Below are 13,038 nucleotides of genomic sequence, written 5' to 3' on the forward strand. Positions count from 1 at the left end.
TTCAGCCACTACCATACCACCTGTAAGCGATTTGTTTGCAGAACATGCCTGAAAACTTGGATTTCAATTTCGAACTTCTGTCTAATTGTACGCTTTTCGTTACCAAAAGCATGTTGATTTTGCTCGGGGTTTTCTGAAATTAGTTGATTGTGGTAGTGCCTGGAAGTGTTTGATAGAATGCCTCTGTGTGGAACTTAATTAGGTATTTGACAGTCTTGTCCGTAGTTATGATAAATTGTTGCAAATGTTGGTTGCAGGAAAGAATTATCTCTAGTAGATTTGACCACCGCCCTCAACAGTCACTTTCATGGAGCATAAGCTTACGCCCCCGGCATCTGCAAGTTGTCAAGCTCAAGGAGTTTCCTCTGAAAGTGGAATAGACAGATTTAGTGATCTTCCGGACGAAGTTGCTCATCATATTTCCTTCCTTAATTTCAAAGACCTGAATCGAGTGGGTGCTCTGTCCAAAAGATGTAGACAATTTCATCTATCAGTTCCGAGTGTGGATTTTCATACAGATCACTGGACAGACAAAGAACAAATCAAACAGCATGTAGCGAGCCTGATGAGTTCTTTTGATAGATACTTGCATTTTCGTGGATATAACAGGATGCAACGAGTCTGGATTCTCTTGAGTTTCTCTAATTGCAATAACGAGACGAAATATTGTGGTGATCAATCTCGACTACTACTCAAGTGGATTCATAATGCAGTAAGGTGTAATGTTGAAGATCTTGATCTCTATTTCTCACACTGTGTTACTAGTTCTTTTTCGTTGCCATCTTTCATCTTCCATTCTCAATCCTTGCGCTCTCTATCGGTGTCCATGGATATATTCGAGTCACAGGTTGTTGAAGCGCCGTCTCTATACTTTTCTAGTAGTTTGCGTTACTTATCATTGAGTTTTGTTAAAATAGTAGATGAGAGTCTGTTCGCGTCAGGAATTTCCGTCGGGGATGTTTCCTGGCCGACGAGCACACAGCTCCCCTGAAGGTTGGCGCCGGTTGAGGGCTGCTGTCGGGCTTCTGCTTCACTATCGGGCGTTGTCGGGCAAGTCTCGTCGGGCAAGGCTCTTCGAGCAAGGCTCGTCGGGCAAGGCTCGTCGGGCAAGGCTGAAAGAGAAGGACAGCGTTAAATTTGAGAGGTGCCTTTGTGGGGCCTTAGGTGTAGGCCTTGAGGCTCACAATCAAGGTTAACATTTAGGTGCTCAGGCGTGCCACTGCCATCTTTAGCATGGCAGATGTAAAATGGATGTCGCGTTTTAGTTGCATATATGTATGTATCCAAGAAACCGTGTTAGTTATAACAGGTGCCTTTGTGGGGCCTTAGGTGTAGGCCTTGAGGCTTCCCATCAATAACTAAACCGATGCTTGAACACATCATATTTGTTCTCGTGATTGCCGGAGTTTTCTAACTATTATACTTCTGATTACCCGAGTCCAAGAAGTAGAATGAACTCAAATAGGTGCCTTCGTGGGGCCTTAGGTGTAGGCCTTGAGGCTTCCCATCAGAGTTCATTCTTATACTTCGACTCTTTAGATCGCAGAACGGAATGAATCCAAATAGATGCCTTTGTGGGGCCTTAGGTGTAGGCATTGAGGCTTTCCATTAGAATCTATTCCATGTTCAAGCGTTCTATGGTAATCATGATATAATAGAAAGAAAACTAAAGGGTAGGTTGATTACTTGCGCCCCAAGTAACTTCGGACTTCTCGTTTATCAAGGACCGTCGTGGATGGGTTAAGTCCACATAAGGTTCTTTTTTATGCCTTGAGGCCAAGGACTTTTAACTGATCAGATTTACATGCCCGAAGGCTTAGGACTTGGATTTGGTTTGAATACTGACGATATATTCAAATCGGATTCAAGTACTGAGAAAGCCTTTTAATAGTCATATTGCTAGAAATAACTTGCATATAACTGGAAGTATACAACATATTGAAAAGACAAAAACAAAGCAAAGAAGGTCGGGCAAGGTTAAACCTTATCGGGTAAGGTTGCTCGTCTTGCAGGTTCCTATCTTTGTAGTTTTGTCAAAGGTCTGAAAGCTTAGAGGGATAGAGAGAGAGAGAGAGATTACAAAAGATGAATCGATACTACAACAAGGTTGAACAAGGTAGCAGAGCTATTACAAAGGGTTGAAGAGAGGGTTATCCCGAGGGGGATGAAGGCTTGTCCCGAAAGGGATGAAGGCTGACTACAACTTTGTTTTGAAGGCAAATCTGGCTTTGAGCAGAGTTTGTGCTTGCATTTGTTTGTTTGATTGAGTGTCCTTATTCCTGGTTTTTCTTTCTTCTTATATAGACAACTTGGCTTGGTCTTCTGTAGCAGCAGCTTTGCCCGAATGTGGCTTGCGGGTGATGACTCATCAGTTTTTTTACATGTAATGCCACCATAAAATGCTTTATGGGCTGTGTAACTGATCAGTCTACACCACTTGGCCTTTGGGTAGGTAGGCAAATGGTCTTCATGAGCTGCACCAAGTCAGAAAAGGCATTTTCCTGCCTTCTGGGCTTTGACTGGGTTCTGGCTATTTTTCCCTTTGGGCCTTCTTTCGGGCCAGCTCCTTCCTTGAGCCCAAAGTTCAAGTTTTGATCCAAACAGAGTCTTTTCAAATGGATCTCATGCTGCTGCAAATGCCTCAAGGAGTTACGTCTTAGTTCTATCAATGGCATACAAAATATCTCCATTGAAAGGTCGTCTTTGCAATCCTTTTATTTTTTTCATTTCTGGTGACGTCCATCTCAGTATATCTGGTGAGAAACTTGAAAATATAGATATGGCATGGAATGATTACTATGTACCAACAAGCTTAAAAAGCAGCACATCATTGAAGATTTTTGCTCCAAATCTTAGAAATCTGAAATGAGAGGGCTATTTGGATAGCTGCTAAGTCTACTGCAAACCCCCCTCCCCCGGTATAAGTGTTGAACTTGGTATTTCATATCTCCAGCTAGAGTAGCAAGGCAAATTTCACTCCCTTTCTTTAACTTGTCAATTATTTTCTCAATTCTTGGACCAACAACTCCCTTCCACTTTAAAGCAGCCACTCTTCTATTTGCCATTCTTACCATTAGGTTCTTCCTTATCATTTGGAGCATACTCAAAATGGGATTGTCCCTTGCCTTCACAATCGATTTGTTAAAAGCCTCATATAGATTGTTGGCAAGAATATCACACTTAAAGTATGTGCTAAAATATGATTTACTCCAATGTCCTGGTGGTTTGTCATCCAACCACTTCCAAGCTTCCTCATTGTCTTCTTTCAACTTATTTATAATTGACGGAAACCAAGGTATTATTGTTGCCCTTGCTGCCTCCCACAAAGTTTGCTTTAATGCGAGGCCACTTCGTATTTTTTTTGAAGTTATTATTCTAGTGCCTAACACAGTGTCGATGCTTTGCATTGGGCATCAGGGTCTGAATGGCATTAATTACCATGTTTGGCAGCTTCAATGTAAAAAGCCAACATCATATCAACTGTTATGAGGTATTTCTGAGGAAATGAGTTGAGCATTTTGAGTGACTTGGTTGAAGAGGTATTCTTGGAGAGGAAGAAAACTGAGTATTTCGAGATGCTTCGTTGAAAATGCACTCACGGAGAGGAGGAAAAGTTAGGCATTCTTGCAGGTATGCCTTGTTATGGAGGACAGAGGTCGACATATATAGAGATTTCCCAATAGCAAGTAGTTGCACATGCTTGCAAATAATTACTCAACGAGCATGAAACGAAAGTTTGACTAACTGCAGGAATTCGATAGTCGGATTCAAAGTGACAATAAGAGGTTTGTGACTTTATTCCAAAGGCACCAATTACCTTCATCATCTGGAGTTTTACCAAGTACAGAGACTCCAAATAATCAACCTCTAGTGCCTCTTCCTTCTAGAGTTATGTTAAGTACTAAGGTGTCACATGATTAATCTCCAATGTCTCCCTCTTCTGGGGTTCTGCCAAGTACTTGAGGCTTCACATAAGCAACCTTTGTGAAGGCCTCCCTGTTTGTTTATTTTTGTAGTTGTACCTGCACATGTATGTATAAAAATTTCCTCCCTTGTGCCTGAAATTTTTTGTTCCAACTTATTAGATATAGAAGCCCATGGAAACTTCTGGTTTCATAATCAATAAATAAATGAGGAAACGATGAAATATTCTAGTTCCAAGAATATAAATCAATGAACTTCCATAATCAATAAATAAATGAGGAAATGAGGAAATATTATAGTTCCAAGAATATAAATCATTACATAAGCTTCATTTCATTCCAATATATTGTGCTAAATATAATAAAGCATATACTTTACTAAGATGTGGTGCTTCTGAACCAAATATCAATTCATTTTTACTCTCACGAAGATAAATGATCATTCTTAGTGTCTAAATATTGGTTAATCATTTGAGTATTCAACTTATAATATTCAATCCATATGGTTCTTTAATATTATAAACATCATGGATAAGATTCGTGTTGGCATATTGTTTGATCTGCAGCTCAAGACAATATTTCTTTCAACATTTTATAATCTTTGTAGACTCTTCAAGAGTTCCAATCTAATATCATCAACTCTTACAAGAGAATTTAGTATGTTGCAACAATATCATAATGAAAGTACTCACTAAGGCAATTTATACCATCCATTGGTATTGAGTACATAATTTATGCTTTACCCCCTTCCAGGGCTTACTTTAAGCAATTTGAATCCGTCATGGATTTTCTACACTTCATGACACATTACCCTTTTAGAACTTATACAGAGCAAATTGCTCACATGTATACTTGAGGGAATTTACTTATAGAGATATCATGCAGGCGACTCATAACCCTTCATATATAATTCTCCATATGAACTCGTTTACAGGAGTATAATTTCAGGTTTCAATTAGTAACCTTGTGTCATATCATGTGAGTGTATTTCACTGTATTACAAATGCTCATATGTAACCTCATTGGTTCAACATCTTTTGGCTATTTGTATTATATACATATATATAGGTCTATTTTTCCACGTTCTTACAAAATTGTAATGAAATTGCATTTCTCCATTTTTTGGCCAATAAATTTTCTTTTCGTCGAAGAAAAAAAACGAGACTTAATATAAACGTAGTTCATTGATGAATTTAGTAGCTACTTGTAAAAAACTAATATTACCATCGGTTATCATCAATATGTGATCCCATATTCTCATGTGCATGCGCATGCATAAAAGTTTTTCATTTCTTTGGATATCCATTACCTCTTCAAGGATATTACATTGTCTCTTCCATGACAGTTATAGTTTAGAGAATGCGGATCATAATCTCATCTTGAGCGTTATAGAGCTTTAATTTTAATCTCCACTTCCGGGAGTTGAGTTATTGGAACCTATACGTCTATCATGCTTGATGCATGAGACATCAAAATTCCCATGTCCACGAATTGTCTTTTCTGGGACGTGTATCCATGCGGCGACTGTCATGCTTCCGGCATGCAACCGTTATGCTTCGGGAATGCAATAGTTCGGTAGTGCCATATTCTTCTTCTTTCAAATGACTGGATCTTTTGAGTCTGAGGGTCTGCCACGCTTCAGCCATGCAACAGATAAATCATTTGCTGCCACATTATTTTGTCCAATAAGGACATCAATTCTTTTAGGCATATGTGCAACTAGTATATGTGATTTTATCACTTTCGTTGCATCATTAAATGCATTTGGCATTTGATTGGCAATACCTTGAAGATGAACAACTATTCTCACTTCATTTTCACATTGATTGCTTCGTGAATCAAAATAAGACAAAATGGGTACATCCCATGACAATTCTCGTCGTTTTATTCCCGTCGTTCTTCTAGAACAGTCTTTTCTCGTCATTCTTCTAGAACGGTCTTTTCTCCCCCTAACGGTGGGAAAATTGTCTTATCAAAATGACAGTCCACAAACCGCGTAGTAAACATATCCCCAGTCAAGGGTTCCAAATATTGAATGATAGATGGTAAATAAAATCCAACATAAATTCCTAATCTGCGATGATGCCTCATTTTAGTATATTGTGGCATTGCAATAGGATAGATAACACAACCAAAAACTCATAAATGTGTAATATTTGGCTGGTGCCCAAACACGAGTTGTACTGAGAAGTATTGATGGTTGGCAATAGGTCTCAACCGAACTAATATTGCATCATGTAAAATGGCATGTTCTTATGTAAAAAATTGGCAATTTTGTTTTCATGAGCAGAGCGCGGGTAATTAATTTCATCCGCTTAATAAATATTTCTACTAAACCATTTTGAGTATGGACATGAGGAATGGTGTTCAACATCAATGACCAGTGACATGTAATAATCATAAAACAATTGAGATGTAAACTCTCTAGCAAATATGTATGGATTATATCATCATTTACATGAATCAAGGAACTTCTGGTCCTTATTTTACAGTTTGTGGACTGAGACTATTATGGTTTTTATTACAATTAAGTTGTGGCACTTAAGCACTTAAAACTTAAGGTACTCATCAACGAACTTCATGTCCGATCTTAAGGATCAAGGGACTTCATGCCTGATCTTTTAACATGATGGAACTTAGGGTCCAATCATTTTATATGATGAGGATCAAGAAACTGTAGGTTTTGATCTGACCAAGGAACTTCGGGTCCTGTATATACTTATCATAACAAATAGAAGTACAATAAATAAATTAAAGCAGTAGGTGGTAATTCCAGCCATGGTAAATAAATTATTTTTAAGTAAATAAAGCTTGTGAAAAGGGTTTTAATTCAACATCATTCACATAAACAAATCAAAACTTAGGACGATAATTCCACCCACTGTAAATAAATTGCATTTAAGTAAATAGAACTTGTGAAAGAGATTTAAACCAGCACCATTCACATAAATAAAGCAATAATAAAAAAATAGTGATGATTAAGTTTCCATCATTTTTTTTCTTTTCTTTTTCTTTGTATGCCACTTCCTTTTGTTTCATCCTTTTTATTTTATTTTATGTTTCACAACTCTTAAGTCTTTTTAGTTGCCCAAGAAGTGATAGTAACAATAAGTCTCAATTTGTGTTCCTCCTCCGGTAAGTTTTGAAGGAGTCGAAACGGTTCTCATAAGTTTTGGAGTCAAGAGTAGTTCTTGCAACTTATGAGAAGATCAAACCGTTAGATTTTGCTCAAAGTTTAGTATGGATAAGAGGATACTAAACAACTTTTATGAAGAAACAGTTTTGATCTGAGCTCCCGAAAATAGAGTTTTGGTACTCATAATGTGGCTGTCCAGTTTTCTGCAGAAATTGGAAACTGGTTTGGTATTTTAGATTTTTGCAATGATCGCACTGCTGGAAGTTTCTGAAAATTTAATATGCTGTAGATACTAGGCGGAAGAACAACTTTCAAGAAGAAAGTATTTCAATTCGAGGTCAGCAAATTGGAGTTCCGAGGCTATTTACAAGGCTGTCAGATTCTCTACGAATTTTGAGTTTGTACCATTATGCTTCTACAAATGATGATATACAGTCATACAACAATATATATATAGTTGCTTCACGAAAATCAATAGTACAGAGATTTGAAGATGAAATGAAAAGATTTTCTTATTTGTGAGCTTTCAGCCGATGGAGGTGAGAGGTAGGTAGTGCTTCACCGGATTTGTGGCATTGTGCTTTCGACTAACACGAGAGCTTCTCCTGCTAATAACGTGTTGTAAAATCGACGGTATGTATGTAGTGGAATAAAAGTAAATAAGCACAATATTTACAAGGTTCCTCTACAATCAATGTGACTGGAGTACGTCCTCGAGGCAGCAGTGGTGCTTTCATTTATCATTTGGAATAATAGGAGCACAAAAATAATTCTCTATTCTCTCATATCTTCTTCCTCTCTTCTTCCTCTCTTTCCTCTCTTTGATGTTGTTTCATAATTCCCTCTCTTCTTGATGTGTGTTTTCTTCTTACACTTTGGCCTTCCTTATATAGGCAAATGAATATGCCAGATGTTAAATCAATACCTACCACACTCACTTAATGCCTTCACCTACTACACCCATTAAGCATTTACCTACAACACCAACCACACTAACAAAACCTACTACTCCCACTACATAGTGGACATCCAATATTTACAACAAACTAAACATTTTAAAATACTTAAGTATCTCAAATGTATCAACAATCTTAGTATTATATGGTTCAAATGCAACTCACCATATTTGGGAGCCTTCCCAGATTTGTGAAAATGGTCTGCCATGTCGCAGTCAACTTCACGACCTCGCAATCCACCAATTCGAAAGATTCCTTACTGATTTTTGATTTTCAGTCTTGATTCTACACCAATCAAATCTTTGTCACCCAAACCCCCAATTCAGAAACCCTAATCACTTTTTCCCTTTTCTCTATCAACCGACAAGGACGAATTGACGAGAGACGTGAGGACTTTGGTAGAAAAGATGAGATGGTGAACAATGTCAGGGACTACTCCTATTGATTTTAAATCTCAGTGACCAAAACTATAAGTTATGCGAATCTCAGAGATAATTTTGGCTAAAAAACCTTTTATAAAGTTCTTTAAATCTTGTTTGAATATCGATGAACTTCCATGATTTTATTTAAAATCTTGATCGAATGCACCTAAATTTACAAATACACATCTCTCTTAAAAGGGTTTTGCCCCTCCCTACACAACTCTTTAACTTATTTATCCTTTTGTAGACTATTTTAGGGAGTATAATTGGAGATTAAAGAATTTTAGACTTATTTATCCTTTTTATAAACTTTTTAGAGTGTATGATCAGAGTTTAAAGAATTTTAAAACAATTTATAATTCCAAATGTATTCAATTAGAATTTAAAAAAGTTTATAAAACTTCATAAAAAATCGAGTGTATTTAATATAGGTTTCAAAATTCAACTAGGATTTTATTTAAAAGATGAATGATTGTTAACCCGGTTCGGCCGATTGACGACTCCGGAGAAAAACCTAATCATGTAAAAATGTATAAAAAAAAAATTGAAGGATTGTTAACCCTAAAGTCCAGGAGGGAGTGCCTTGTATCTCACGTATTACTCTCGTCTTCCTGCGAGACTTCATTGCCCAAGAAGAATTGATTCAGCCACTACCACCGGTAAGCAATTCCTTTGCAGAATATGCGATTTGTTTTTCGAAAACTCTGATTTCATTTTGGATTTCTGTCTAATTGTACACTTTGCTATTCGAAAAATCTGGTGGGTTTGTTTGTTCATTTCGCTTGGTGATTGTGGTAGTGCCTGGAAAGTGCTTGATAATATGCATCTGTGAGATTGAGAATTTAATCAGGTATTTGGCAAGGGCACCCTGTTTAGCTGCAAAACTGTCTTGGGTGTGTGGTTTTGATATGTTGTTGCAAATGTTGGTTGCAGGAAGGGTTATCTCTTGTAGATCCGACCACCGCCTTGAGGAGTCACTGCGATGGGGCGCAAGCGCAAGCTGCAGGCATCTACAATTTGTCAAGCTGAAGGGACTTCCTCTGAAAGTGGAATAGACAGATTTAGTAATCTTCCGGAGGAAGTTGCTCATCATGTTCTTTCCTTCCTCAATTTCAAAGACCTCACTCGAGTGGGGGCTCTGTCCAAAAGATGCAGACAATTTCACCTATCAGTTCCGGTGGTGGATTTCGGTACAAATCAGTGAGCAGATGTAAAAAGAGTGGATTTAGCGAGGCTGATGAGTTCTTTTGATAGATACTTGCTTGATCGTGGTCATAACAGGATGCAGCGAGTCTGCATCGGCTTGAGTTCCTTTAAATATGAAACAGTGAAGAAAGTTTCTGATGACTATTCTCGAGTACTCAAGTGGATTCATAATGCAGTAAGGTGTAATGCTGAAGAGCTTGATCTCTATTTCTTATACCGGGTTACTAGTATGTTGTCATTGCCATCTTTCATCTTCCATTCTCAATCTTTGCGCTCTTTATCGGTGTCCTCGGGTACACGCACTTTGGAGATCGTTGAAGCGCCGTCCCTATCCTTTTCTAGTAATCTCCGTTACTTATCATTGAGTGATGTTAAAATAGTAGACGAGAGGATTTTCAAATGGATCTCATGTTGCTGCAAATATCTCAAGGAATTAAGTCTTAGTTCTATCAAGGGTACACAAAATATCTCCATTGAAAGTTCGTCTTTGGAATCCTTTTCTTTTTTCAATGATGACGATGACGATGATGATGACAATGACGACTGCCATCTCAATATATCTGGTGAGAAACTTGAAAATATAGATATGTACTGGGGTGGTTACAAAGTATTTGAGAGCAGAAAAAGCACAAATAGCAACACATCATTGAAGATTTTTGCTCCAAATCTTAAAACTTTGAAATGGAAAGGAGAAGTGAGGAGTTGCCAAAGTCTGGGAAATTTAAAGAGTTTGGAATAAGTTGAGATTTTATTAGAGCCTCTGAAAAATGAGTTTGACAAAGTATTGGAGGTTCTTTGCAGTATATGCTCGGCACAAGTTCTTATTATAAACGACAAGACCATTAAGGTAAAGTTCACTCTATTCTCCGCATGTTATTCGTGAAAACAGTATAAGTTCTTATTTATGCGCAATATGAAGTAACTGAGAAACATTTTGACTTTCATTTTTTGACAAATTAGTGATGATATATAATCTGGATTGTGATAATTATGTGCCCTTTCTCGCTAATTAAGATTTTTTGTGGAAAAATTGGCAGGCTCTGTACAAGGAAGGTTCCACGCGAACACTAATATTGGATAACATTCGGAACTTGAGCATACATTGTGAGAGCTTGAATAACAAGCTTGTTCCTGCTGTGGTCTCTCTTCTTAGGAGAATGCCTAATCTGAACATTTTCTGCATAAAGACTAGATGTCACAGATTGACTCCTAGAACAGTAAGTTAAAGTCTATGTTGCCTATTAATCTCCCTTCGCGCACACAACACACACTTTTTTTGTGCTAATTTGTAGAATCATTTTCTTATAATTTAGGGCAACTTTATTTAATCCAAACAATTTCTTGAGAAAACTTTCCTATTGAAAGAATGAAAACTCAAAATTTAACCTAGATTAAATGACAGCAAAAGGGTTAGCTAGTTTCTTTTTATGTTCTATTTTTTATGCAGCGATTTATTGTCAACAGGGGGTATTGTTTGACCGTAGTACTAGTGGCTGAACTTGTTTTCCAAGTAAGTTGATTTTGAGAGACTCCACTTACAAGCTAGAGAACCATAGTACTAGTTGCCATAAGACAACCACTATGACGCTGCTATATCCAGAAACTCAACATAGTCATCACTTATCTCGAACTAAAAATCCTATATGATACTTATAAGGAAAATAAGTTGGAACAAATCAAATAATAGTCTATCACTTTGTGTTTTGCGGGTCTTCAAATGAGATATGAATACAATTTTGGAGCTTGATTTCAAATTTATTTGTTTTTCATGAAACATGTTTGACAACCAGCTGTATGCGTAACATCATCTAAATGTTCGGCAATGTGCTATCGTAAACCCTTCGGGCATAGAATGGTATTAGTTTTGTAATATATTGGTGTAACTTACATTTTTTTTACATTTCCATTTAGTGGGGTTGGGTCAATAACATATGAAGTTGGTGAATTATGGAATAGTTGGGTTAAGAAAAGTCGCACAAAAGTCAATTTGTTTTTTAATTACTTTGTATTTATTTGGTGGTTTTGAATTAATTTGTTTTTATGTCTTTAGGCAAGTCGCTTTGGTAATGAGTACTGGAAACTGCAAAACCTTGCTTTTATTCACCAGCTTAAGGAGGTAAGCATAGAGAACTCCTATGGGTCTAATGAAATCGAGTTTGCAAGGTATATTCTCGAGCATGCTCAAAATTTGAAGAAAATGGTCATTGTTCATCGTGATCAAAATGCTCCATCAAAAGTGGCTGGGATGATGACTAGGAGCAAGATGATATCCGCTGCTTCAGTTCTCATTCGGCAGAACCCAAAGCACTTCTACACTATCACTTATTATGGTCCTGGGATCTCACATTGCGATTTTGATATCTCAGATAGTGATTCGAAGAGCTCAGATAGAGATTCTGACTTTCAGAGTTAAATTCTTAAGCACGTAAAGGGATTTCTGGGATCTAAAGGGAAGAATGTTTGATATTTAAAAAAGAAAATATTGTTTATAGAGTTAAACCTATTTGACATGGCATTGCTGCAATATTTCTTGGGTAATATCTTCCTTGCAATTTGCTTAACCCAAACCTAATTGCCTTGAGGCACAAAAATTAATAATTTGGGATCCGAAAAGGAATCTAGAGCTCGTATTCCTTCTTTCATCATTTATCTCATATTCCTTTATATCTCACCAACAAAAAACTAAAAACTATTATATATATATATGCGCTAGCATATGCCCACACACAAAGTGTGTTTGAAATTTTTTACTTTTATTTTTTAAATTGAATGAGATAGGAAGAAGTGAGAGACCGTGAGAGTGGGGAAAGAGGGAGAGCGGTTTATTTTTTTATTTTTTTTTTTAAGATTAGAGATGATATAATCTCATGTAGATGAGGCTTAAACAAAAAACAGCATAATTATGTTATGTGAAATTACGTTACTATCTTTAACTTTTTTGTTGTGATAGAAGATAAATATGTTTTTCCACCCTCTTTTGGTTGACAAAAAGGGTTTCATTAATATGTAGTTTAGATATATACAAATATATTCTATTTTAAAGAGAAGAGAAATTAGGAAGTGCCACACAATTGGCCAACCACTAATTCGGTATCAAACTTAAAACAAATATAATACGTTGAATTTGAGAAATTTCAGTTACAAATGAAGAGAAATGTCATTAAATTTAGTACTAGTTGGTAATAAAAACCAAAAATTAAGAACAAAATAATTATCAAACAGACAATTAGAGTTATAGGAGTGAATGGGACAGTAAAGAGGTTCGACGAATTGAATCAGTAGAATGAATTAAGTCAGTGGGTCAATAAAACCTCAAGGCTATATGCTGGTAATTCCAATTTGAGATCCCGAGCCTCTACCTTTAGACTTTGTTCATTTACTTGATTTTCACTGTA

At 36.7% G+C, this 13,038-nt stretch overlaps 2 protein-coding genes across 2 annotated transcripts; both read left to right on the plus strand.

Moving 5' to 3' along the window:
* Positions 1-307: 307 nt before the first annotated feature.
* On the plus strand, positions 308-991 carry LOC139195062 (putative F-box protein At1g32020). The gene has a single exon (XM_070820246.1). It carries the CDS (start codon positions 308-310, stop codon positions 989-991), a length of 684 nt encoding a protein of 227 aa, XP_070676347.1.
* An 8,728-nt stretch (positions 992-9,719) lies between these two features.
* LOC103433564 (uncharacterized) lies at positions 9,720-12,181 on the plus strand. Its single transcript, XM_070820247.1, has 4 exons — positions 9,720-10,239; positions 10,384-10,490; positions 10,681-10,860; positions 11,694-12,181. Exons 1-4 carry the CDS (start codon positions 9,720-9,722, stop codon positions 12,054-12,056), a joined length of 1,170 nt encoding a protein of 389 aa, XP_070676348.1. The 3' UTR covers positions 12,057-12,181.
* Positions 12,182-13,038: the final 857 nt, after the last annotated feature.

Source organism: Malus domestica, chromosome 04 (genome assembly GCF_042453785.1).
Source record: "Malus domestica chromosome 04, GDT2T_hap1".
In the NCBI taxonomy this organism is placed as follows: domain Eukaryota; kingdom Viridiplantae; phylum Streptophyta; class Magnoliopsida; order Rosales; family Rosaceae; genus Malus; species Malus domestica.